General features: G+C 48.0%; 1 protein-coding gene across 4 annotated transcripts in view; it reads left to right on the top strand.

The window, feature by feature from the left end:
- PRDM16 (PR/SET domain 16) overlaps window positions 1–25,176 on the top strand; it is a 313,098-nt gene that overhangs the window by 226,871 nt on the left and 61,051 nt on the right. The window contains exon 1 of one of the 4 annotated variants that reach the window (XM_054085578.1): window positions 21,688–21,782. The exons of the other annotated variants lie outside the window; for them this stretch is intronic. Within the exon in view, the coding sequence (XP_053941553.1) occupies window positions 21,726–21,782 (57 nt within the window). The 5' untranslated portion in view covers window positions 21,688–21,725. Of the gene's footprint in view, window positions 1–21,687; window positions 21,783–25,176 lie in introns of those variants that run through there. 4 annotated transcript variants of the gene reach the window in all.

Consider the following 25,176-nt stretch of genomic DNA (forward strand, 5'->3'; position numbering starts at 1 on the left):
AGCAGGGACACCTCCCACTGGCTCAGGGGCTCCAAGCCCCATCCAACCTGGCCTGGAACCCCTCCAGGGATGGGGCAGCCACCACTGCTCTGGGCACCCTGGGCCAGGGCCTCCCCACCCGCACAGCAAAACATTTAAAGAAATATTACTATTCTTAAACATCTGCCTGGGGAACCTTTGTAATTAGGCTCTAATCTCACTCCACATCTTTTGCCATGTAACACAATTTACTGGACTCCAGTTCTTGCAGATTGTACCCGAGCGCGCTAAGGCAGCTTGCCTAGACCGCTCCTCGCCCCCGGACGGCAAACATCCTTCAGCACTGCCCCTGCATCTGATCCATATGGAAACCCAAAGGATGGGACATTCAAAGGCTTATCAAAACCATAAAGCTGATGAAAGACCTAACAGAGGTATTGAGATTATTATAGTAAATATTTTCGTATTGATTAGAGAGGTGGTTCTATTAGGAATGAGATGTCCATTCTCGACCACATTAGCATTTTCTGCCTTCAGATGTTCTTGGAGTGCAGAGCGCCGTTTGCACAGCGCGTTTGGTTCTGTGTGTTACTGTGTTAGGAGAATGTGGTGGGGTTATAGCTGCGAGTGGCTGTCACAGCTTCTATAACCAGTGAGGGGTCCAGTGGCTGCGGAGGGGAAACATCGGGAGTTTCTCCAAAGTCAGGTATTTTCCATGTTTGGGATATTTTCAAGTAATGGAAAACTCAGGCTGGATTCACTCACAAGCTGGTTAGAGCCTCGCAGGGTGGACAAAGTCTTTTTCACAGTTTCTGCTTTTAGAGTTGAGGTAGGAAGGGAAGATACTTTTCACCGTCATCATCGTTATTATTATTTACCCATCTGCAGTTGTTTTCTCTAAGTCTCTGCTGTGGTTTTAAAGCAGGAGATGGCAGTGGACAGTCCTCATGAATAATGACTTGATTTCCCATTGTGGCCACGAGCAGAAAGCAAGCCAGATCGCCCTTGCTGTTGTGACAGCTAGACTTGGCTGCAAAGTTTTAGAAGAAAACATCTCCGTTCTGAATATACTCTCTAGATTTGGACAGCACTGAAAATAAACAAAAAAATCACAGGTATTCGTGCATCAGGCTTTAAAAATTCCCTCGCAGGGGTGCTCTCCCATAGCTGCAGGAGCTCACGGCTGATTCTGATAGAATGCTTTAAAAAGTCAGGAATAAAACAGCATTCCCGGGTTCTGCTCTGGGCCCTGCCCTGCCTTGCACCGCCCGTATGAGTCGCTCGCCCCGATGGATGTCCTGTTTGTCATCTGTCACGGAGCTGTCGTACACCTCAGGGCTGGATGCGTACGTTCTGCCAAGGTATCCCTAAACCCAGTGCTGCTGAATCCAGGCCTGTTATTCCCACGAGATGCACTTATAAACCCCGAATTCCTTGGCTTTGGGACCTGTTGTGCCAGACACCACCAGGAGTTCCGCGTTGCTGGAATATCCATTTTGTAGGCAGACGTGCTGATATTTGCGTATTTAATTATTAACTCTTTTTCCCTGCTTGAAAAAAGAACCACGTGGAATCTAAATATTTGTCTGCGTTGTGCTGCGTAGAGATAGATGTTTAACAGGTTTCTGACTGTCATAAAAACCACTAATTCAAATGGGTTGTGGGTCAGGTGAATGAAAGTCTTGGAAATGTAATATTTTGAGTGTCGTCGGTAGAAAAGCGTTGCTGAAGCTGCTCAGGGTGGGCTGGAAAAGCCCATTATTCAGCGAAGTGATAACAGGATCTGTGATTTAATTAATACTGGTGATTTTGTGATGTGTACGGACTCCATTCTCACCAAAGTAAAGATGTAGCCTTACACAAAGCCGTGGGGTCCTCGGGTCAGGGACTGTCACTATGGAGCTGATATCAGTTACAGAACAGACAGGAACAGATTTCGTTTATCTGACACGGAGCATTGTGCTGGGAAAGTTGGCAGTGCTAATAATTAGAGATGTGTGTGCTGGCTAAAGAAACCCTGCTTAGCATGTAATCAATCTCGGAGGGGAAAAAGAGAAAAGATGAATCAGCCCACACCTGCGAGGTTAGCGGGGACTTAAAAGGAACGGGGAAAGTAAGATCCCGTCTTGGGCAAACACAGGAGGCTTTCTGCGCACCGAATCATAGAATCACCAGGTTGGAAAGGACCCACTGGATCATCGAGTCCAACCATTCCTAACACTCCCTAAACCATGTCCCTCAGCACTTCATCCACCCGTTCCTTAAACACCTCCAGGGAAGGTGACTCGACCCCCTCCCTGGGCAGCTGTTCCAGTGCCCGATGACTCTTTCTGTGAAGAATTTTTTTCTGATATCCAACCTGAACCTCCCCTGACGCAGCTTGAGGCCATTCCCCCTTCTCCTGTCCTCAGTCCCTTGGGAGCAGAGCCCAGCTCCCTCCTCTCCACAACCTCCTTTCAGGTAGTTGTAGAGAGCAATAAGGTCTCCCCTCAGCCTCCTCTTCTCCAGGCTAAACACCCCCAGCTCTCTCAGCTGCTCCTCGTCAGATGTTCTCCAGCCCCTCACCAGCTTCGTTGCTCTTCTCTGGACACGCTCCAGAGCCTCAACACCCAAGATGCAGCTCAGAGTCCGTGAGAGAGAGATCAGCCCCATTCCAGCTCTCCAATCCCCATCCCGCACGGCTCTGCGCTGTTGTTGTGTTTCTCGGCGATTCTCACTCGCTGGAATCACCCTGTGGTTGTTCAGTGTAGAGGCAATTACAGGAGTCAGAAACATCGTGGTGATGTCTGAATGCTGTCCTGTTTGAGTCCTTGGGAAAGGAGGAATGTGCCTGAGCCCATCACCATCCCCGAGTCCCCATCCCGGTGGGGTTTAAAAGATGAGTAGATGGTGTGCGCAGGGATGATATGGCTTAGTGTCTATGACAGGGGGGTTGGAACTGGATGCTCTTTAAGGTCCCTTCCAACCCAAACTATGCTTCTACGGGGAGGCCCTGGCCCAGGTTGCCCAGGGAAGCTGTGGCTGCCCCATCCCTGGAGGTGTTCCAGGCCAGGTTGGATGGGCCTTGGGCAGCCTGAGCCAGTGGGAGGTGTCCCTGCCCATGGCAGAGGGGTTAGAACTGGATGATCGTTAAACTCCCTTCTAACCCAAACTATTCTATGATCTCAAAGGCCTTTTCCAACCAAACCACTCTATGATTCAGGTGAGATGTCTGAGTGCTACAACTCCTTATCATCCCCTTGCGAGACGGGTTAGCCGTGCACCCGCTGTGCACTGTCCACATCGAACCACGTTCATGTGAAGGTTGATAGCAAATGATATTCCCCTATGCGCGCGCACACGGGTGGGAAGGGTGGCTGTCCGGGCTTCTTCATGTCAGCCCAGGCTGAAAGCAGCTGTGTCTCTGCATGTGAAATTCTGGATGAGAGCAGTGCCTCGTGGTACAGCCTGTGGAGGAACTGCTGAGCTGTCCTGTTGTTCTGACTCCTAAGACTGTGCCTGGCTATCAGTTAATTATGTATTCTGACTTCTCATAAGGGCCCTATGAGGCCCTGGAGATGTTTGACATCATTTGAAAAATAGGACATTAAAATATTCCCCAACTGTTTGAAAGCCAGAAAGCCCCCGACCTCCAGTGGTAGCGGAGGTGATAGGGAAAAGAAAAAATGCTTCCACGTTGAGGTAGTACTTCCACAATGCTGTAAATTCTGGGGCCATGCAAAAATAACGATCAGATATTCTTTTTCGGTCTTTCTGTTTTTCTTTCTGGGAGGAAAAGAAAAGCTTAAAGAGGAATTGGAATAAAACATTGCTTTTGTTGCTAAGTGAGATGTCATTTAGGGATTGGATTTTCATAATGGATGTGGCTAAAAAAGTGTTGTATTTTGTATCGATCTCTCCTTGGAAGAGTCGCTGTCAAAGAGGGGCCAGGTCTGTCGTGGCTTGGTCTGACAACGGATCGGTTCACAAAGCTGTCGTGGCCTGGCGTGACAAGTGTGTAATATCGTGGCCTCAAATTGTGCCAGGGAGGTTCGGATTATATATTAGGAGACACTTCTTCACTGAAAGGGTTCTCAGCACTGGCAGAGGCTGCTCAGGGAGGCAGTTGAGTCCCTATCACTGGAGGTGTTTAAGAGATGTTTAGATGAGGTGCTTGGGGATGATTTAATAGTGGACAGGTACGGTTGGACTCGATCTCAAAGGTCTTTTCCAACCAAACGGTTCTATAATCAAAGCATCCGGGAGCACAGCACGTCAGGGGCTCATGGAGACCCTCATGCACACCCATGTCATCCCTTCCAGCTTCCAGAGGGATGGACAATGATTAATTAATTACTGACGGCGCCATCTGAAGGAGATGGAGGATGATTAGGGGCCACTTACAGAACCCCCACAAAGCTGAGATGCGGAAGGGCTGATCGAGCTGCCGGGAGAGCTGGGTCCCTCGTCCTGGTGGCTGTGTTCAATCCATTAGACAATACTGCCTCTAGAGTGCACAGAGGTGCACTGACTGCCCGCGGACTCTGAACAATATGGGCTTTGTGAGGCACTTGGCTATTTCTGCTCAAGTGGAACCTTCTTCGAGCAGTGTGATTCTGTTTTATTTTTCCCAAAATGACTCTTCCTGGCACGTTGGGTATGGAAAATGTTTATCAGGTTTTGCTTTTGTTTATATCATTGGAGAAAAGTCACTATGATGTTCCCGGTCAAGTTTAATCCATGCAAAATATGTCAGCCCGATGTGTTTATGTTTTCTGTTCGGTGCATTTACTCAGCCTCTTTTACAGCTTTCAGCAGGACACTGCTTTTTCCTGGCAGCTCATGTTCTGACATGGTGTTACCCAGCAGGGGAGAAATAAAGGGAGGATGTTTAGGTTAATGTGGTTTAATAAAAGATCTGGTTTTACGTCTGGAAAAGGCATAGAGAAGAGTCTTTATCCCACTGTTGATTGGAAGGGATCTGGTAGTCTCCAGGCTCCATGACAAGTTTTTGGATGTGAGAAAATAATAATGGAAGAAGTTGTGATTTTTCATAGCTTGACGATGGGAACCAAAGTGGCAGAGTTGTGAATCCGACAGCCGTCAGATCCCACAAGCTGATCTTTCCCGGACCTGCTGTTAGATCACTTGTAGAAGAAAGAAGTGTAGGGGAGAACAGGACAGTCTTTTAAAAACCAGAGAACAAAGGAAAATTAGAAGAAAGATAACACTCGGGTTGGTACGCAAACTGCATGTGAATACTCCTCAGGCCTTAAAGCATTAAGAAAAGTGCCCATAATCAGTTAAAATAAATTGTGTTTTATCAGGAGTGCCATGGGCAGAATGCGCTCCCCAATCCCATGGGATGAACTGCTCAGCTCGCCTTCGGTGCTGGGCAGGAAACAGGCGGCGCTTGACGGACAGTTCATGGTGTGATGCCAGATCTCAGAGAGTCGTTTTGCTTGTTTGTTTGTTTGTTTCTAATTCTAAGCGATCAATTCATTTAGAGAAATTTGGCGTCTGCCTGGTGCAAGGGGTGACGAGGGGCTCTGCGGCTCTTCCTGGCGTACAAGAGGTTATGTCATTATTGCACACCGACTGTCTTTATAGTGGGAATGTCAGATGTTATCCACCTCCCATAGTTATTTCAGAACGGCTCCTATCAACTAGAAGTCTAAATCAAGTCAAATAAAAGATTATTATCACAGTTTTATAGATGAAGCATTGAGAAACAGATCAGAGAACCTTCCTGAAGCTGCGCACGTGTCAGCAACACACCAGGACACGTGCCCGAGCTTTTTGTCCTCCCAGCCCGGTGCCTGGAGCAGCGGATCATCTTTCCTATTCATTGCTGAAAATAGAGCGGGCTTGCCCGCTGCACGCCCCGATAGCGAAGAACGCGGGGCATTGTTCCTATCGAGGTTTGATGGGATGCGCGAGCGGCCGGTGCCTATTTTGGTCCACTGAGCCCTCCTGGTTCAGTCGCAGCGACCACCGCGATCGCAGAGGGGTTTGGGTTTGCTTCGATTTCAGTCCGAGGAACTTTTCCGTACTGTCTGGGTTGGTTGTTTTTATTTTTAATACCAATTTAATAGGTCCATTTAGTTTAAAACGTGTGTGCCCAGCGTATTTTGTTTTACCAGCAGCAGCAGAGCGGGTGAGGGTGTCCTGTGGCTCTGAAGATTTGCGTGATGGTGACTTGAAACCACCTTGTTCTTCCCTCCCTGCTGTGCCGAGTGCTGTGTACGTCAGGAGGAATATACAGCTTCTGCCGCCTAAATGTGCCGTTATCTTAGCAAAACACGCCTTATAAAAACCAACATTAGGAAGGTAACACCAGGAAAAACCAGTTCAGCCTTTCCGGCATCATTTTCATCTCCCCTCCAGCTGGCTGGGAGCTGCTGTAGTTGGGGTGTGCTGCTTTTTCTCCCAGTGTCCGATTGTGAGATGCAAAAAAACCAAATGGATTTTTATGCAAAGAAATGAGAAAATACGGTTGTGATTTTCCGCTATGGGAAGAGAATCCCAGCCACCAGGAATAAGTCTTGTGTTTTTGGAAATGAAAGACACTGGTCCTTGCTGGTGTACCGGTGATGATAGGGCAGCAAAGCAGCTGTGCTCTGGATGCAGAGTGATGGAAGAGTCCCAGTAGCTTTGGGCTGAAATTACAGTAATAATTCTTGAATTATAGCAGTCAGAAGTTAATGTATTTCTGCTCAGTATTGTCAGTGGCAAACCAAAGCCCATTAATTTCCCACTCAGTGTTTGTTTGAGAAATCATCCCCTGTCAGCTGCCGCTGGTGAACTTGTCTCCTCGCTGCATTCCTAGACATGCTCTCTGTCTCCCAGCGAGGGTCCAAGCCCTGCAGGAGATAAGATACAACCGGTATTCACTGTGAGGTGTCAACGGGCTGCTTTATGACACATGATGAGTGATAAAGGCTGCGGAGAGGTGCTGATGTGGCCACATTAGTTAATGAGGTCATAGCCGAAGCTGCTGCCCCACTGATAACCTGCAAATCCAAATAATGTGCAGATAGCAGTAGGGTGTTTAGAAGTCCTGTCCCCGTATTCTTTTGCTGTCCATCACATTCAAGCACCTAATCCACTAAGAAAAAAAAACAAAAGAAGTGATGTTTCCAAATGCTCATTCTTTTGCAGCTCCCGGCGCTGGTCCAAGCGGTGGGAAAGCAGTGGGATACAGGAAATTTCTGCGCAGGCCAGGCTGTCGCGGGGAGCCCGGCATTCTTGAAGAGGATGGTTATGTTGCATTAATAGTTCTAAACACGGTTGAAAAAGTGGGGCTTCAGTCAGCTGCGCGTGGGTCGTGGAGAGTGGGGAGTTCGGTTTCAAGGTACTGTGGTTTAGGGAAATCCTTTTCGCCACTCAACGCATCTCCGCAGCGTTTCTGTCCCCAGACAATGACCTTTTTCATTGATGATTCTAAATCTGTGACGGGAACATTCCTCGTGTCTCACAAAAAAAAAGCATTGGATTTCAATAACAATATTTTTAGCAAGGAGCAGACGGAGTCTCCCTGCCGTTCCTTGGCATTCTGGGAAAGGCTGGGCACGGAGGCTGCGGGACACGGGCAGCATGCTCCGGGGTCAGGAGTGGCGGGGCAGGAGCATCCGCCTCCGAGGGGTACCCACAGCGTAGAATCACGGAATGGTTTGGGTCTGAATGGACCTCAAAGCCCATCCAGTCCCACCCCCTGCCATGGGCAGGGACACCTTCCACTGGATGAGGGGCTCCAAGCCCCATCCAACCTGGCCTGGAACCCCTCCAGGGATGGGGCAGCACCACTGCTCTGGGCAACCTGGGCCAGGACCTCCCCACCCTCACAGCAAAACATTTCTCCCTAAGATCTCATCTCAATCTCCCCTCTTGCAGCTGAAAACTGTCCCCCCCCTTGTCCTGTCCCTGTACTCCATGCTCCAGAGCCCCTCCCCAGCTTTCCTGAAGCCCCTTTCAGTCCTGGAAGCTGCTCTAAGGTCTTCTCAGAGCCTTCTCTTCTCCAGGCTGAACAACCCCATCTCTCCCAGCCTTTCCTCATAAAGGAGGAGCTCCAGCCCTCAGGTCATCCTTCATGACCTCCTCTGGACTCATTCTAACAGATCCATGTCCTTCCTGTGCCGAGGACTCCAGCGTTATTGTCAGCAGGAGCCTTTGGTGGACCTGGGAGATGCCCCAGAGTTCTGAGGGAGGGAGAAAAAAGCCCTTTAGGGCACACCAGGATGAGAGCTCCGTTGCCGCTTTAGTTGTCTCTCCTCTGCACGGAGGATGCTTGGCTGGTCCCTTTTCCTCCTGCAGCATCAGTGGTTGCTTGGCAGCTGTCAGAGCCATGTGTTGTATTTGCTTTATTAAAAAATCACACATCATCTCATCGATTTGAAAATCATATTGTCACTTAATAACGAAAAATGCCTGGAATTTGGATATCTGGTAAAAAGTGCTGCTTTTCCCCCTTTTTCTCTTCGTAAACAAGTCAAGTCCTGTCGTGCTGGTGGTGAACTTTCTGTCCTTCCCTTCTTAGCAGCTCAGGTCTAATTTATTTAATAATTGGAGCAAACTTTCAAAGTGCTCCGTGCCTCCTCTTTTGTTTCTGATGTTCAGATGTATTTTTAGTGCTTGTTACTCAACTGGGTCTGTGCATTGGAGAAGAATTAATTCTTGTTTTGGGTTTGTTGTTACTCAGACATTCAGAAAAAAAGGGGATTTGCAGACTTTGAACACCTCAGGGGCTTTGTTCTGTGCCATTTGTGTGTTGTTGGGGTTTTAACGATGATTTGGGTTTTAATACGAGTTCAGCGCTGTTGAAAGGTGACAGCCCAACCAACTGAAATTCTCGGGTACCCATGGAACGGCTTTAACCGCAGCGGCAGCGCACGCTGCCCCGCGTGTCCCCAGGTTGGGGCAGGAGCTCCAGCCTGGAATGCTGGAGAAGGACTCCCGCTCCGTAGAGAGGAGGAAAGAATCTCAGCTTAGGGAATAAACTTTCTCCAAACACTAAAAGATGAAGTTTCCCTTTTTAATGATTCCATCAAACTGTTTGTTGGTAGCTTCCAGCATTCCTTTAATGTTGTCCAGATGTTGTCCAGTTCTTCTATCAAACCTTCTGATAGTACTTTTGTTGGATGTTCTTAACCTTAGGGATTCATCAAAGCAACCGGTAGGACACAGATGTGATCTTAGCTGTTTTCTTTTGACAACAAACAGAAATTTTTCTGTTCCACAATGAGGTGATCATAGTAAAAATGCTCCAGTGTGAATGCAGTGTGGGTTTTACAGCGTTTGGATGCAGGTTGCTACAAAGTTCTTGGAAACAAATATTGACTGTGTGAAAATCTGTGGAAATTGGAGAGTGACAGGGGAAAATTAATTAAAAATGAATGAAAATTCAAAGAAAAAATACCTATAGTACTCAACAAGTTGTAATTTTTGTTTTATTTTGTCCACGTAGCCAATGAATAGTGAGCTCATCCTTATACACTTTCAAGGACAGAAGGAAGACTCCAGATGTCAGGTAAATCTGACAAGGTTTTAGGAGCACAGCTGAACGTTTGGCTGCTTGTTCTTAGCCAGGCTCTGGGCTTTCACAGGGAGCTCACAAGACCCAGTGACGTACTTGCGTTCTTGCCCTCTCTGCCACAGAAGGTGCTCGTTCAGTAGCTGCAGTCCTTTGCTTTCAGCAGAGGAGATGATGGTTACCTTTGAGGCCAACACTGAAACTCCAAAGTCCGTGCTCACCTCGATGAACTCCTTACTCCAGAAAATCCAGAGCTTCTCTCCTTGCTCCAGTTCTTTCTTTTAAATCCTTTAAAAGCTCAGTTCTCTGGCGAGCGTGTTGTTAAGTCTTTTCTTTCTTTCTGTGGCTCATCTTAGTGGCAATGGTACGTAGAAAGGATGAGTCTTGATCTCGTTTATCGCTTTTGTTTGAGTTTTGTATGCATGGAAGAAAATAAATAGGTGTAATTTGAAACTTCTCCACTAAAACATGGAATGTAAGAGCAGTTGTAGAACCTTGCTGGTGCTTTGTTTCGGAACAGAGATGGTGTGCAGGGCCGGGAGGGCAGAAGATGCTCCTCTGGCTGTCGATGCCGGGGCTGCCGCAGCCCTTGCTGTTCCCAGGAGGGGTATTTTAGGAGAACGTTAAGGTTTCCTGCCTAAAAGAGCAGCTCAAAAACTCATTTCTGGGGCATTTACCATGTAGCCCTGAGTCTGCTCAGCCTGTGAAAAGCTGTGTTTTTAAAAGGCTTCACTTTTGAGAGCGCTAAGAACAGCGCATCTGCCCTCTCCGTGGACAGGAGCAGCTCGGTGCTACTGCTGCTGCAAACGAGCCCGTTCATTGCGGAGTCTCGGTAGTCCTAGAAACAGAACTTCTGCGCATATTTGTGCAATTTGGCTGTTTTCTCCAAAGAAGGAGGAATCTCTGCTCCTTTTGGTATAGAGTAGCGTTTTGCTGGCATTGCATCCTCCTTGCTGGCACTCTTTGAACTTTATAGCTGAGAGAGGGAGTAACATGCAATGTTTTACTGGCCCACTGGTCCCATAAAAGGTGTCACAATCCATTAATCTATTTCCCTGTACAGTTGGTCTCAAGGAGTGAGAGCATCAAACCCTCGTGTTTAGCATGGAGATATTTTACAGCTTTTCTTCACTCTACGCAAGCCACTGGCCCAGGGTACCCAGAGCAGTGGTGGCTGCCCCATCCCTGGAGGGCTTCCAGGCCAGGTTGGATGGGGCTTGGAGCCCCTGAGCCAGTGGGAGGAGTGGAGCCATGGCAGGGAGTGAGACTGGATGGGCTTTAAGGTCCCTTCCAACCCAAACCACTGTATGATTCTGTTTCCCACAATATGTTGTGATTCTGAAGCCAGGCCTGAAGCGTGAGCCCGGGCTCAGAGCTGACTCCTGCTCATCCTCCAGGCACTGTCCTCTCCTCCATTTGACTTGTCACTGTCAGGAGACAGACGTGGCAAAAACTACCCACTCTTTTTGCTAAGCACGTTGTCCTGAGTCCTTCAAACTCAGATGTGTCCGTGCACAAGGGGCCTCCATGCTCAACATCCTTGTGTAGCCCCGCAGATTAGTTCAGATGGACGGTGCTGAATACCTAATTGCACAGGTTATCATCCTCACCTCGCCTGGGAGATCATCGACAGTTCTTTACCCTGAGTCATTGATCGTAGATATAAGGAAGATGCTGTCCTGCTGTGCCAAGGGTCAGGAGGCTGCACCTCATTCAGCTTTGTGACGCTCGAAGCTCTCGATGACCCTGCTGAGTTCCCGGGGATCTCAGTTTGGTCTGGGTTTTGTAATGAGCTTTCCTGCCATCCAGAGGTGACTCTGGCTCTATGAACTAATAGCAAAACACCAAACAACAGCAGTGACTTTCGAGGCCTTTCTCTGGGTGGATTATTTTTTCCACTTTCTCTCCTAAAACTGTTTTGACACATTCCAGCCTTCCAGAACTTAAAAAGAGCCTACAGGAAAGCTGGAGGGGGGCTCTCGGTCAGAGAGTGCGGGGACAAGATGAGGGGGAATGGTTTGAAGCTGAAAGAGGAGAGATTGAGATGAGATCTTAGGGAGAAACGCTTCCCTGTGAGGGTGGGGAGGCCCTGGCCCAGGGTGCCCAGAGCAGTGGTGGCTGCCCCGTCCCTGGAGGGGTTCCAGGCCAGGTTGGATGGAATTTGGAGCCCCTGATCCAGTGGGAGGTGTCCCTGCCCATGGCAGGGGTGGAACTGGATGGGCTTTGAGCTCCCTTCCAACTCAAACCATTCTGTGATTCTATGATTTTTCAAGGGTCTTTTCCCATCATGACCCGTTCTGCCTTGAGTCTTATTTTGTCTTTCTAAGTTTTTTACTATTGGACCGTAAGTAATTCTCACCTTCAGCAACTTTGTCCCTTTGCTCCTAACCGGACCCGCTCCGGCTTTGAGGAAAGATTTCATGTTTGAATCTGTTTTGGCCATGGATTTTAAAGCCTCCTCGGTTTCATCTCTGGTCTGAGCGTGAGTTAAACCGCACGCTCCTGCACCTCTGCTCTATCATTCTATTCATTCTCTCCTTTTTTTGTGTGTCGCTCTTCCTCCCTCCACGGGCCCAGCCTCTGTGATTAAGTCTGCAGCTCTCCTGCTGTTTTTAATAGGCCTGTAGACCTGACCATCTGATGAGAACCAAACTGCACAGCGTGCTCCTGAATACTTTCACTGGAATCTCCTAATGCAGGGTATTAATCATTACTGTCAAACCATTCAGGCCCTAAATATGTCCACCCAGTATAAAATTATACTAAACAGGAGGGGGAAAAGGACTTGGCCCGTATGAAAAACAGACGTGAGGCAGTGCCCTGGTTCTCGGGCGTGATGGCCGAGGGCACTGGCCAGTCGAACAAACAACGCCTTATTCACCAGAGTCCCTTCGTGGCTGATGTTCCCAAAACTTGCAGAAAAACAGCATAATGAGTTAAAGGAAATATAGAAAGGCGTGGCTTCCTCCCGCCTTCACGTTCCTGGGAATACTTTGCGTGCGTGTGTAGTTCCGATGCATCTACCTTAGTGACCTTAATAAATATTTTCTGCGGTTGGGTCTTCTGCTGCTGCAATTAGAAAACAATAATTGCTAAATCCATTGCTGTCCTACTGAGTTATTGTGTGTACAGAGCCGAGGTTTCTCGCTGCAGTTTATCCCTTGAATGTGATCCAGGGAAGCGCAGTGTCTCAGGAAAGCATGGGGCTGCTTGGCGAGCCTCGAGAAAGGTAAGGCTGTTTCTCTATTAGCTGCGAATGAGACGTATCTGTTTAAACTCTATTTGTTCCTGGTATTCTAAGCTGCCAGGGAACGCAGCCCCTAATATTAGAATGCGTCTTCTTCCCTTATTTTCCCCTGAAAGACTGTTTCTAATTCTCGACAGTAAGAATGCCGTTATTCTTTGGAGTCGGTAATAAAAGTTAATGGAGCGTAAAATAAAAGTTACGTAAGGTGAGTGGTAAAGTTTTATTATTCCTGATGTTGGGTTTATTGGTGACTCGGTTCGGTGTTGTGAGCGATGGCAAACCACCAGCCGGTGCCTTCTCCTGCCTATCCTCTGCGGAGGTTGCAGGATGGGCTCGTTACTGCCCGCTGCAGCGCTTGGCCGTGCCTGGCACGGCCGTGGGGATTTATTGGGAAAGCTCTCCAACTCCCAGTTGCGATGTTCTTAGGTAAACGCAGGAAATGTTACTGGCAATCGCGAGGAACTCCTGTTTATTCCAGCGAGGCCACTGCCTTCTGTGTGTTTGGACTGACAGCATCGGTAGGAGAAGCCCGCGAGCGGCGAGCCTGCCAGCTATCGCCCACGCAGCGAGCGCCAGGAGCCTGCTCCTGTTGTCAGTGGTTTCTCCCCCTCCACACAGACTTTTTCCAAGCCAACCGACATAACTAACTAGCCCGTAGGGTACTGATCAAGAATCCTTTGGTGGAAGTGGAGAGAGAGGGATAAGGAGGTTGAGTACGCAGTCCTGCCTCAGCCTGGCAGCCACAGACCACAGGTCGCCTGCTCGGAGTAGTTGCTTTATCTTGCTTTTCCCCCAGGATGCTCAGGTCTTCGCTAACTTTTCCCTTGTTTTACTCCATGCCTGTCAAAAGAATACATAAACCCAGTAAAAAGGAAATAAAATGCCTTTATATATTACTGTGTACAAGCTGAGGTTTATGTAGGTTGTCAGCTGTATTCATTTGTTTGAGGGGCAAATACAGTAATGGATCATGAGTGGTTTCAGTACACATTTCATTCAGTGTGCTGCTGATTTAATATTCTTTTTTTCTGTTTGGTTGCATCTTTTACGGCTGTTTGGCGGTTCTGAAAACCTTGCTAAGTTTTTCTTTGATCCCCTTGATCCAGTGAGAGGCGTCTGTGCTTGTGGCAGACGGTGGAACTGGATAGGCTTTGAGATCCCTTCCGAACCAAACCATTCCATGATTCCGTGATTCTAATGGCTTTTGCATTTGTTCCTCTAAAAGCTGATTGAAGCAACAAGGACAAATAAAGAGGCCCGTTGATACTGGAAAGAGCTGTATCAATGGAGCATTCCCTACTCTGGCTTGCGTTTCGTATTTACCATGCTGTGAAAAACTCCAAATCCTCCCAGAACTGTGGTGTGGTAGGTTGGTTGTCACTGATCTTGATGAGAACACTTAAACCTGCCAACTGCGTTACAAGCTTGGAATCTAGACAGAGGTGTAGCAACCAAGCATGTTTCAGCTGGATTTTGCTTTCCAAATTAAGTAGAGATTCCAGAAATTTGGGGTGCATGTCAGTGCTCAGCAACAAGAACTTCACTACTCTCCCTAAGAAGATCTCATTTTATTTATCTGAGAGGGTCCAGCTGCCAAAATAGTGGATTTATGATGGAAATAAGTCTTCTTTCCCTTCCTCTGTCACCTCTGAGTGATCCCACCGAGCATTGGAGGAAGCAAGGAGCTGTTTATAGCATGACAGCAACATCAGTTGGGATTCTGGGGCGCGGGTGGTGCTTGGGCAGGTTGAGTATCTCCCTCTGGTGATGCAGTCTTTGGTGAGATGCCGTTTCCAGGCTTCACAGCGTAGAACTGTGAGTTTTAAGTGACCATGGATACAATTTCAGTGTGACTACTAGTAGTGACCTCTCAGTTCCCCACGTGTGGGTGCTTGAATCCAGCAGGATAAAACACAGCAGGAGCCCGGGGTGAGCTCAGCGATGCACAGCTCCATTTCATTAGGGATTGTCCTTCACCAGCACCTAAAGTGCAGGCAGACGTAGGGATGCACAGAGTTTGGAGCAAGTCAAGAAAGATTACACACCCTCGGCTGTGGATACTCTAGAGGTGTCTGGGCTGCAGAGCCTTTCTTCTGACCCGGCTGCGTCGCAATGAACGTGCGCTCCCTGTGCCACGCATCTCTTTAGCCCTCGAATGTGTCTGTGCCCTCCAACACAACATCTGTGCTTTGCTTTCATCCCTTTCCAGAGCTTCCCGAAGGCCTGGGTTGCTCCCTAGCGGAAGCACGGCCGCATTATGTTGGGCTGCTCTCAAGAGCACTTGGCAAAGGATTTGCCCATGTCCAGGTTCCCGCAGGGACGGGACAGGCGGGTGTTGCTCTCCCGCATCGCTGTGCTGCCCCCAAGTAAGGAAAGGGAAGGTCTGGCTGCGATCCAGACCGTGCTTTTCCCCTCCATGGTCCCCTTACCCATTTAGGATGGGTTATTTCCTTCTCAACGTCCCTTCAAACAATCTCGAGCATTTTAAGAAGAGCAAACAGTGCTCTTAATGAAGCAAACTTTGCCATACTTAATCATACGAGTAGTTTCTGGAGATAATTTGGCATATAAAAGAGGGTTCTATTGAATTTTCATCCTATTTCTTCCCTCTACAAACTCTCTGCGTGATGATTCGTACCAAGAGAGAGGCAAGGATATCACAGAATTCAAACCATCTTGAAGGAAAGGGACTCTCAGTGCCTGAATAAAGGAGAATATTGTTAATAGCTGAGAAATGGCCAAATGTTCCCTTCTGAAAAGTCATTGTGAAACAATTAAAACCACTATAATATTGTTGGCTTACGCTTTTTTCTAGCCAAGGTGAAGGGGGGGAGGAATCCATTTGCCGATGCAGTCTTTAGAAAATAGGGAATTATTATTCTCCAAGATCAAAAGATCAGTGGCTCAAATTAAACGCGTGCCGAGAGTGAACATTTCCATCACGCACACACCCTGTGCGCACACATATCCACGCGCCTCTGTGAAGCAAAGGACATTTACAGCTGTGCCTGGGTATGAAGGACTTGATTTTACCTGTTTAAAATAACTCGTCGTGGCTGGTTCCAGTTATGTGTCTCTTTATCAGCATTTTATTGATCCTATCATGCGTCCTTTAGAGGATAACTCCTGTACTAAAGGCCGTTTATTCCTTAGGTGTCTGTACCAGTGTAGCGTGTTTCCATAACCGAGTTATAAGTTTTGTCCAGCCTACAGGAAAAAGTGATCCTGTAGCTGGCATCCCAGTGTTAGGTCATATTAAAACCATCTGTAACAAATCTTTATTTGCAGTTACTTTGGAGTTCAAATTTCAGCTTCTACTCCACCTGTCATCAGTGTTTATCCTCATAAACTTTCACAGCTTCTTTTAGTCTGTTTCTTTTTTTTTCCCCCCTCCATCTGAGAGACCTTTTCAGGATTTTTGGCAACCTTGTGCTTGCTTTGCGTGGCAAAACTGCCCTCGTCTTGATTTGGGAAAGGCACAGGTTTAATGCATCTATAATATCTTTAGAGGAGAATGTTTTAACGGGATTTCCAAGATTTCTATGCTTTCTGTGGCGCAGGAAAACAAAATGTTCAGGGGTGCCTGCGGTGTTACAGCAGACTCGGTGTTTGCTTTGATGCGAGGAAAGAACCGCTAACGCTCTGAAAAGCCGTGTACGGAGGATTCTCACCGAGTGCAAAGGTGGGTTCATTCACATGTGCTCGGTTTGCCGATGAAGATGATGGCCAGTTGGGTTTAGTGTTGTCTAAAAAAAAGGGTAATGGCCAATCTAATTAAGAGCATTAAGTATGCAGTGTGTATTTCAGGGTAGTGTTTAAAAAGCTTTTACTTGGCGTCCTCTGGGATACATTGTTAGAGGAAGAGCCCTATAAAAAATGGTGTTTGCATTTTGAACCTCGTAGGAAGCACTTTGTTTGCTAAGACCACTGTGGCCTGGATCTTGTGATGACGGATACGCGTGTGCACACACACACACACTGCTGTTGCTGTACACGGTCATCAAATACACACGGTAGTCGGTGCCTAACTTTCTTCACCCTTAAAGACTCATATTCTTAAAAAACCTCCGTAATCTTCCATATCATTTGCTTTGAAAACCAAAGAATTCTCATTCATTTTCTTCCAACAGTTGTTATTGTGTCTGGTGGCTTCTCATACCAAACATGTTGAAGTCCAACATCAACAGCAACTGGAGGAGCTGAGCTCGAAGCTCCAATCCATAGAAAGCCTGAATTCGAGGACAATTTTGTTCACACGGTTACGCTGTGATGGCTTTCTCCTAACAATCTGCGTCAGAAACTCGGCTTTCAAGTTCAAGGATGCGGTGGCGGTGCAGCGTGGCTGCGATGCCTGTCTGAATTGCCATTAAGCTTTCGGGTTTTCCAGTAAAACTGTTTATGTTTGGTTTAGTAAAGGTGCTTATCGGACAGTCCGGTGTGGTGTGTGCACGTCAGCGCTCCGGAGAGGAGCGCCAGCAGCCTCTGCAGTGAGCCCCATGTTCCAGTCGTGCTCTGCAGAGAGCAGCAGGCACCATAATCCCACAATCTGAGTGTCTTCCTTGGAAATATGGACCGGTTTGAGCGCGTTTGAACTTTCATTTATTGCTGTATCAGTGTCTGTATTGATTCAGAAGTGCTACCTTTTTACTGACGCTATTGATTGAGTTTGAGTTTGGGCTAATTCGCACTAAGATCGTCCTCCAGGAGGTCCATCGAGCTGTGTTTTTACTGTAAGGCACAGCAACTTCAAGTGTTGGCTTCCTGGAAAATACCGAAGATGTGTTGTTTAAGAGCGGTGGCTCTGGCTCTTTGATTTTTGTCTTGCCTGAGACAAGGGAGGCTGCTCGCCGCTTCCTTTGGTGTCGCTGTGTGACTGTGCCTTCTGCCCACCCTTGTGCTTTGCCAGGTAACCACATCAAACGGGGCCCGGCGCTGAAACTGCTAACACACAAATTAACCGGCATTAGCAACTTTAACACTGCATTAATTAGGACCTCTGTTCTCGTAACTACTTGGTATATAGAAACTTTGCAGGATTGGGCTCAGACTCTGTAAGAGAGAGGTTTAAAATGTTTTCTTTTCCCCCAAATTTATGGCTTTTAATCACACTTATTGTTCCTTATTGTATTATTCAGAACCATTTCTAAATGTTGATCCTTTCCAACTGTAGTTTGTGCTGTCGGATAGTTGTGCTGAGCAAAGACGGGCATGTCAAAGAGAAACAGCCATTCTGCTGCATTGGAAGAGTTGTAATTCCAATAATTCGCTATAAAGTGTGTTTTCCACTGTGATATCTGCTGATGTTCTTTCAAATGGGGTCTAGGGAACAGTTTAATGCGCACATGTTTTCTCTCAGCATTTCCAGAACTGCCCAGTGAAGGAACACCAGTAACTAACGCTCTTGTATCAAAGTGTGGTACGGTCTTGAAGGAAACACGATACTCTTACACCGATGGGGTTTTTACCACATTCTCGGTAGGACTGTAAACACACTGTGAATCAAGTGATTGATTTGACGATCGTCTAAGATTGCGTTAAATGAATGAGCCCTTGGAAAGAAAGCAAAACAAAAGTCACTTATTCCAGAGAAAATTGCACTTGAAATAGCTGATGATCACCATCATTGAGATGATTATGATACGCGCTTGTGTACATAATTTGTCATGTTGACAAGTTGCAGCCAAAGGAGGAGGACCATGATCTGGCTCCTCGTAATCTGGGTCTGCTCGACGTCTGGAGCTAGTGTCTTCTTAATCACTTTGTTTGCCTCTGCCTCATAATCATCAAATCACAGAATGGGTTGGGTTGGGATCCCCACGGGATCCCCACTGGCTCAGGGGCTCCGAGCCCCATCCACGCTGCCCTTGAACCCCTCCAGGGATGGGGCAGCCACCACTGCTCTGGGCAACCTGGGCCAGGGCCTCCCCACCCTCACAGGAGAACATTTCTCCCCAAGATCTCATCTCAATCTCCCCTCTTTTGGCTGAAATAATACCCCTTATGGTTTTCCATCTCCCACGGGGGACACATGCGTGGAACAGGACAGAGAAGTTGCACAAAAGGCTGTTTAACATCTGTGTTTAAATGGACTTCTATGAAGTATTTTAAAGTCTGTCGAGTTTCTAAGTGGTCTTGTTCGTCTAAGCCTTTCCTTCTATCAGCCTGAAAGGAAGGGGAAAGCGGAGTGCCGGTCCCTAAGCCGCAGCAGCCTCTTGCAGTGTGCCGGGGATCGGCTCATGGCCTGACGTTTCCAGCTCGATTTTCAGTCAAGCAGAGTACGAACAGCCCCACTTTGGATATTTAAGCAGAGCTCTCGAGCTTCTTCTGTCACCACTCCCTCTGCGTTGGCTTTCTTTTGATACAGAAGTAAATGTGTGCATAGATTTCTATAAAATAATTGCTTTTGTCTGTCTTCTGCAATTTGTGCTCTCGGTTAATGGCTCTGTTTGAGGTGAGTGGGGAGGCGGGGGAGCTGGCTGCAGCCATAAAGTGAACGGAAAACAAGCTTCATCTTTGTGACTCTGAAGAGTACATTATGGATGTTTTTAATCTCTTTGACCTCGTGGCAGAGAAAGAGGGAAGCGAAGAAATTGTGACAAACACCAGCTCTTTAATGCCAGGTTTGTTACTGCCTGGAGTGCCCTAAGGGTTAATGTCACAGTTTTAAAGTCCTTCAATCACACCCACCCTCCAACTACAGAACACTTCCAAATAATCCCTTTATAATAGACCCTTTTCCACAGATTGTATCTAACCCGGGCATTAATGGGGCTCGTCGGTGTCAAGCGTTTCAACAAATACGGCCAGCGAGGGCTCGGGGAGCCCCTCTCTGCCTACAGACCTTAATGATCTTTTGCCCCCCTGACTTAGCTCCCCTGCTGCAGGGACAAAATTAAACCACTGCGGATGGCAAAATAGTTATTTGCTGCTCAGGCAATTACATACTTCCAAAACTCGCCATCGCGGAAGGCCAGATGGACTTTATAGAAACCAGACCCAGGCCGCAGTTTTAATTATCATAGTCCTCTCAGAAATGAGTGAAATGCTGAATGACCGCATGAAACGAACCAAAAGCCTTACACATGGATTTTTTTCCTCAATAAAATTTTATGGCTTCTTAAAGAAACAGCATTCATATATTTTACGAGGTCTAATCATTCACTAATGCCTATATTAGTGCACCTGTGGCACTCGGCCCCATGGAGATTACAACACGGGCTCCGCTGGGTTCTCCTGCCTGTTATTGCAAACCCCTTGTCACAAATGTTCCAGGGATAAAGCCGGGTTCGCTTTTGTTAGCCGGCAGTCGTCATAGCAGGGGAAGGAGATTTATGGACCTTTTAGTGATAGGACGAGGGGTTTTGAGCTGAAAGATGAGAGATTGAGATGAGATCTTAGGGAGAAACGCTTTCCTGTGAGGCCCAGGTTGCCCTGAGCAGTGGTGCTGCCCCATCCCTGGAGGGTTCCAGGCCAGGTTGGATGGGGCTTGGAGACCCTGAGCCAGTGGGAGGTGTCCCTACCCATGGTAGAAGGTGGAACCGGATGGGCTTAAAGGTCCCTTCCAACCCAAACCATTCTATGATTCTATGACTCCTATCCACTAATATTTTGGTTTTGTTGTGCAAGAAGGACTTGTATAAATAAAACAGCCCTTCGTAATACGAGTATTCGATAAACTTCTCCCAGGGCAGCATCCTGGTGTGAAGGGTTGGACGTGTTGTGTTCCTGCGCTAATGGCCTCAAGCTCCGCCAGGGGAGGGTCAGGCTGGACATGAGGAAAAAAATTTTCCACGGAAAGGGTCATCGGGCACTGGAATAGCTGCTCAGGGAGGGGGTTGAGTCACCTTCCCTGGAGGTGTCTAAGGGACAGGTGGATGAGGTGCTGAGGGACATGGTTTAGGGAGTGTTAGGAATGGTTGGACTCAATGATCCAGTGGGTCCCTTCCAACCTGGTGATTCTATGATTCTAATGCAGTGAGAGACAATTTCTGTTGAATGCTTTTCCCCTCAAATAGAAGCATTTGTAGAATAAATGCTTGGGGGCAGCGTACGGCCGTTCCGGGAGGGGCTGGGGAACAATCGTCTAGCATTCGTCTGCTCACTGCTAATCGCGCAGCCTCGGGTTCCAGTTTGAGTCATTCCGATAGGCTGCACTGCTCTGCGAGCTGCTCTGCAAACTCGCCTTTGCCGCTGGGGTGGCCTTGGGGTGCAGGGGGTTCTGGGTTCAGAACTGGGGTGAACCCAAGGTTCAGCAGGAGGAAGCGGGCTCACGCCTTCTCTCTCCTTTCTGCCTCTGAGCAGTAGGTCCAACCTGCAGCCTCTCTCCTGGTGTCCTATTCTGTTCAGCTCTGGCCCCAAAAGGACCCTTTGTATACACCAATATGTCATTATTCCACAGAGGAATTATCATTCTAGCCAGCAGAGAAAGCGTTTTGTTTAGATGAAGGGGCTGGCTTGGGATAGACCTGACCGGGCACGGGATTTGATGCCCTCAGCACCCAGAGCTGCGTCCCCAGCACAAGTCATGCCGTTTAGGTGAGCAGTTTGTGTGCTGCTTCTTTGCTCTTCTTTCCCATCCTGGGCAGAATCTGGGGCTGATCCAATCAGGTCACGTTTGGGGACAGCGAGGCAGACAGCGCGTATCGGATTTCCAGCCGCTGTCTAGTGGGATGAGCCAAGTAAAGGATGAGTTGGTCCAACCGAGCTCGTGGCAGAAGGAAGGTGGCTCCAAGGAATACATCTCCTCTGGTTGTTCAAGTCAGAATCACTAATGAGGTCCTCTCCAGCGACGTGCTGACAGCCACAGAACATACTGGGTGTGTTCGCCCCGGCGCTGCTGGAATGAAGTCAGCTTTCTCTCCCTATGCTTTCTCATTACTTCATGCACTTGGCAGCTGCTAACAGACTGGACAAGCTTAGCCAAAATCACAACTAATGTAGAAACATGGAAAAGACTATTTAGCGTTTCCAAACATTCTTCTTCCCGGGGAGATGGCAGGAGGAGGAGCTGCTGGATGTGTGCGTTTTCTCTCTGCGGTGCTCTTGGAGGTGAGCAAGGAGGAGGATGGGGAGGGCAGGCGTCTGCACTGGGCACGTGCTTGCGTCCTTGCAGCCGCGCGGCTTGGTCGCACGGGTTGGAGCCCCGGCCCTCCCACGCTGCTCCGTCGCGTGCTGCTAGAGATGCAAAGTGCGTTTGGATTGAATACATCAGTTCCAAAAGGGGCTAGGAGTAAACTGAGAATATTTGGATAAACTTGCCGGCCCTCAGGACTAGAAAAGGACTTTTGTTCATGCGAAGAAAAAGGCTGTTCCATTTACCATGGGATGGCTGGATGCGGTCCAGTAAAAACTGAACTTGAAGTATAAAAAATGATTAGGAGTGTCAAACGAAGGATCTTTTCCTTGAGGTCAGGTATTTATTTTTATTTATTAGAATGTGAGATCTACATCTATGGCCTCGCTTTGGTCTGCAGCCGCGTCTCCTGTAGGGATATCGTCCCTCAACAAAGCCAGGGTTGTGTGGAGGATGGGGGCTGCCCAGCGGTGCCGTCCCCTGCGCCGCTCCCTCCGGGCACCGTCGCTTTCCCCAGCCTCTTTTTCCTCATTCCCTGATCCCAAGAGGCAGAGGCAGTGCCCGGGGTGAAAGGCTTCAGCTCAGCACTGTTTGCTGTCTCTGCTCTCCATCCTGAGAGCGGGGCTGGGGTGGCGCCTGCCTGCCCGCGAGTAGCACAAGGGCATCGCCGAGGCTTCCGTATACACCTGAGGGTCATAGAATCACAGAATGGTTTGGGTTGGAAGGGACCTCAAAGCTCATCCAGTCCCACCCCCTGCCATGGACAGGGACACCTCCCACTGGATCAGGGGCTCCAAGCCCCATCCAACCTGGCCTGGAACCCCTCCAGGGATGGGGCAGCCACCACTGCTCTGGGCACCCTGGGCCAGGGAGTCCCCACCCGCACAAGAAAATATTTCTGCCCAAGATCTCATCTCAATTTCCCCTCTTTTCCCTTCAAACTGTCCCCCTCATCCTATCCCTGTGCTCTCTGATCCAGAGCCCCTCCCCAGCTCCCCTGGAGCCTTTTTCAGAACTGGAAATCACTGCAGCTTTGTTTTCCAAACAGCCTTTCATCCCCGGAGCAGGTTATGGACATTTTGATGGTTCCTTACAGACAGACTCTTCCTCTTTGCTCTTGGAAAGAGAAGCGCAGGGAGCTGGCAGAGCCCCAGCCCGGCTCTGCAGACGGGGGACGCGCGGCAGAGCAGGACAACGCGCAGCTTGGGGCTCTCCTGGCTTCTTTGGTGATGTTAGCGATGACATCGCAGTGAACAGGGTGCAGGGAGGTAGCAGGGTTGGACCGAAGAGGTAGATTTGTTAAGCAAAACAGAGAAAAAAAAGAGAAAGAGAGAGAGGCAGAGCCCTGTGAAATTCCCACCGAGGCACAGCCAACAGATTATTGAGTCCATGCGCCTTCTTGGGTCATTTTTTTTGTGATACGCTCCAGCGTAAAATGTAAAAGCCATACTTGTTGCAAATGTTTTCAAGATTTATTCTCATCTGATCGCTTATAAAAGTTTTACTGACTTTAAAGAACAGCTTTGCTAATCACCCATAAACCACGCTCTGCTGCTTTAATTAAACCATTGTTGTCCAGGAGGTTTTGTTCGCACACTGACAACATCAATATAAATATCTCTCTGCCAGAGTAATTAATCCAAGCGGGCGGCTCAAGGGGGAAAGCATGTGTGTCGTCTCATCTTTGTAGGCTCCGCTATTGTATCGTCCTTCCAAACAAAGTGAAGAATTGCCCCAATTAAAATGTTATGTGGCTTATGTATGTTCAGATTGAATTTAGTATGATTGAATTTATGTTCATCCGTCGAGAGCTCGTGGGGCTGCCAGATACAGGCAGGGATCGTTTAGACCATGGAAAGACTCTGCTGTTGGATTTTTATTAAAGGCTGTAGGATTAGGTCTTAATAAACGGTTTCAGCAGCATTTCAGGGCTGGTACAGTTGCTTCAGCTTAGCACGTGGGTATTTGCAAAGGGAATGAGGACAATATTGTTGTTTTCATCACATCTTTCACTTATTTTGCGTGCTAAAGTACTGCTAAAAGCGTGGTGCAATGCTTCCTTAGCTAGCATTGAATTAATACTCTTTATTGTGGTCGGAAGGAATTTGTGAAGTCGTGTTTTCTGTGATTTTTAACTTCAAAGTAAATGAAGAAGCGAGTTGTTGCAGAAAGGTGTCTCCAGCTGTTGCTGAAGACGACTTTCTAATTGTTATCAGGTGGAGCTTCCAAACACCTGAAGCCTTTGCATTCTTTCCGAGCAGTATTTCAGTGGTGGGAGAGTTTGAAGAGACACAACCACCCTCTTGAGAGCTTGAGAAAATAATATCGGGATTTGCGCTGCTCGTGTATTTTGAAAGTCCTGAAGGCCTTTTTTTCCCAGGTATTTTGCTTTGTGTCCTGGCTTGTGTTTGGTGACACAGGTAGGGGTTTTGCGGTTGTCTGATGGGAAGGGGCAAAGGTTTCACTTGCTGCGGTAGCGGTTGTGATGCTGAAATCCAGCCCCAAGCAAACTCTGTGCAGTCATAGAGTCACTGAATGGTTTGAGTTGGAAGGGACCTTAAAGCCCATCCTATTCCACCCTGCTGCTGTGGGCACGGACACCTCCCACTGGATCAGGTTGCTAAAGTAAGAGGAGAAACAGGCTTCTTCCCTGTTTAACATGGGGGCAGAAGCGATCCAGATGGGACATGGGTTCCCTTTTCCTGAGCTCACGCTCTGATGTACTGCTCTTTATTTAACAGCTGAGGCACGTTCCCATACCCTAGTGGCTATTGGAAAGCAATTATTTGTCATCCTCAGCTCTGTCTTCTAGACCGAAGCTTGGTCTTCTCAGAGCTGAGAAAATTGCTGTAAAAGGCTGATGTTATTCTTTTTTTTCTCCTTCCATTTGGCTTCAGAACAACTTCTAAAGAGCAGAAGTCCTCTCCTGTTGGGTTAGAAGGTGGCTCTAAATGCAAGATATTGGCTCTGGTTGTTCAGCCGTGCCTCTAAGGCTTGAGAGCAGTGTCCGTGGAAGATAAGGAATTCTAGAGGAGTTATTGGAATCTCCTTAGCTCAGACCTGACTTGTGCAGGCGTTGCAAGGTGTATGGAATGTCAGACTATTCATTGGTTTGAGCCCTGCTGCCAGAGAACCAGATTTGTTGGAATTGCCTCGGTAAAACAACCAGAGCGGGGGCATCTGCTTACCTTTGCTTTGACGCTTTGCTGTGGCTCTACCATCGGAGCAGTTACTTTTAACATCGTTCTGCTGAACTGTCTTTTGACCCAGAGATGGTATAAGCTCTGAGCTGAAGGTTTTGAAATGTTGTTTCTCAGTGTGTTCCAAGGGCAGATTTCTCATTAAAATCAATCCCTGGAATGTGGTATT

The sequence above is a fragment of the Cuculus canorus genome, chromosome 21, assembly GCF_017976375.1.
Source record: "Cuculus canorus isolate bCucCan1 chromosome 21, bCucCan1.pri, whole genome shotgun sequence".
In the NCBI taxonomy this organism is placed as follows: domain Eukaryota; kingdom Metazoa; phylum Chordata; class Aves; order Cuculiformes; family Cuculidae; genus Cuculus; species Cuculus canorus.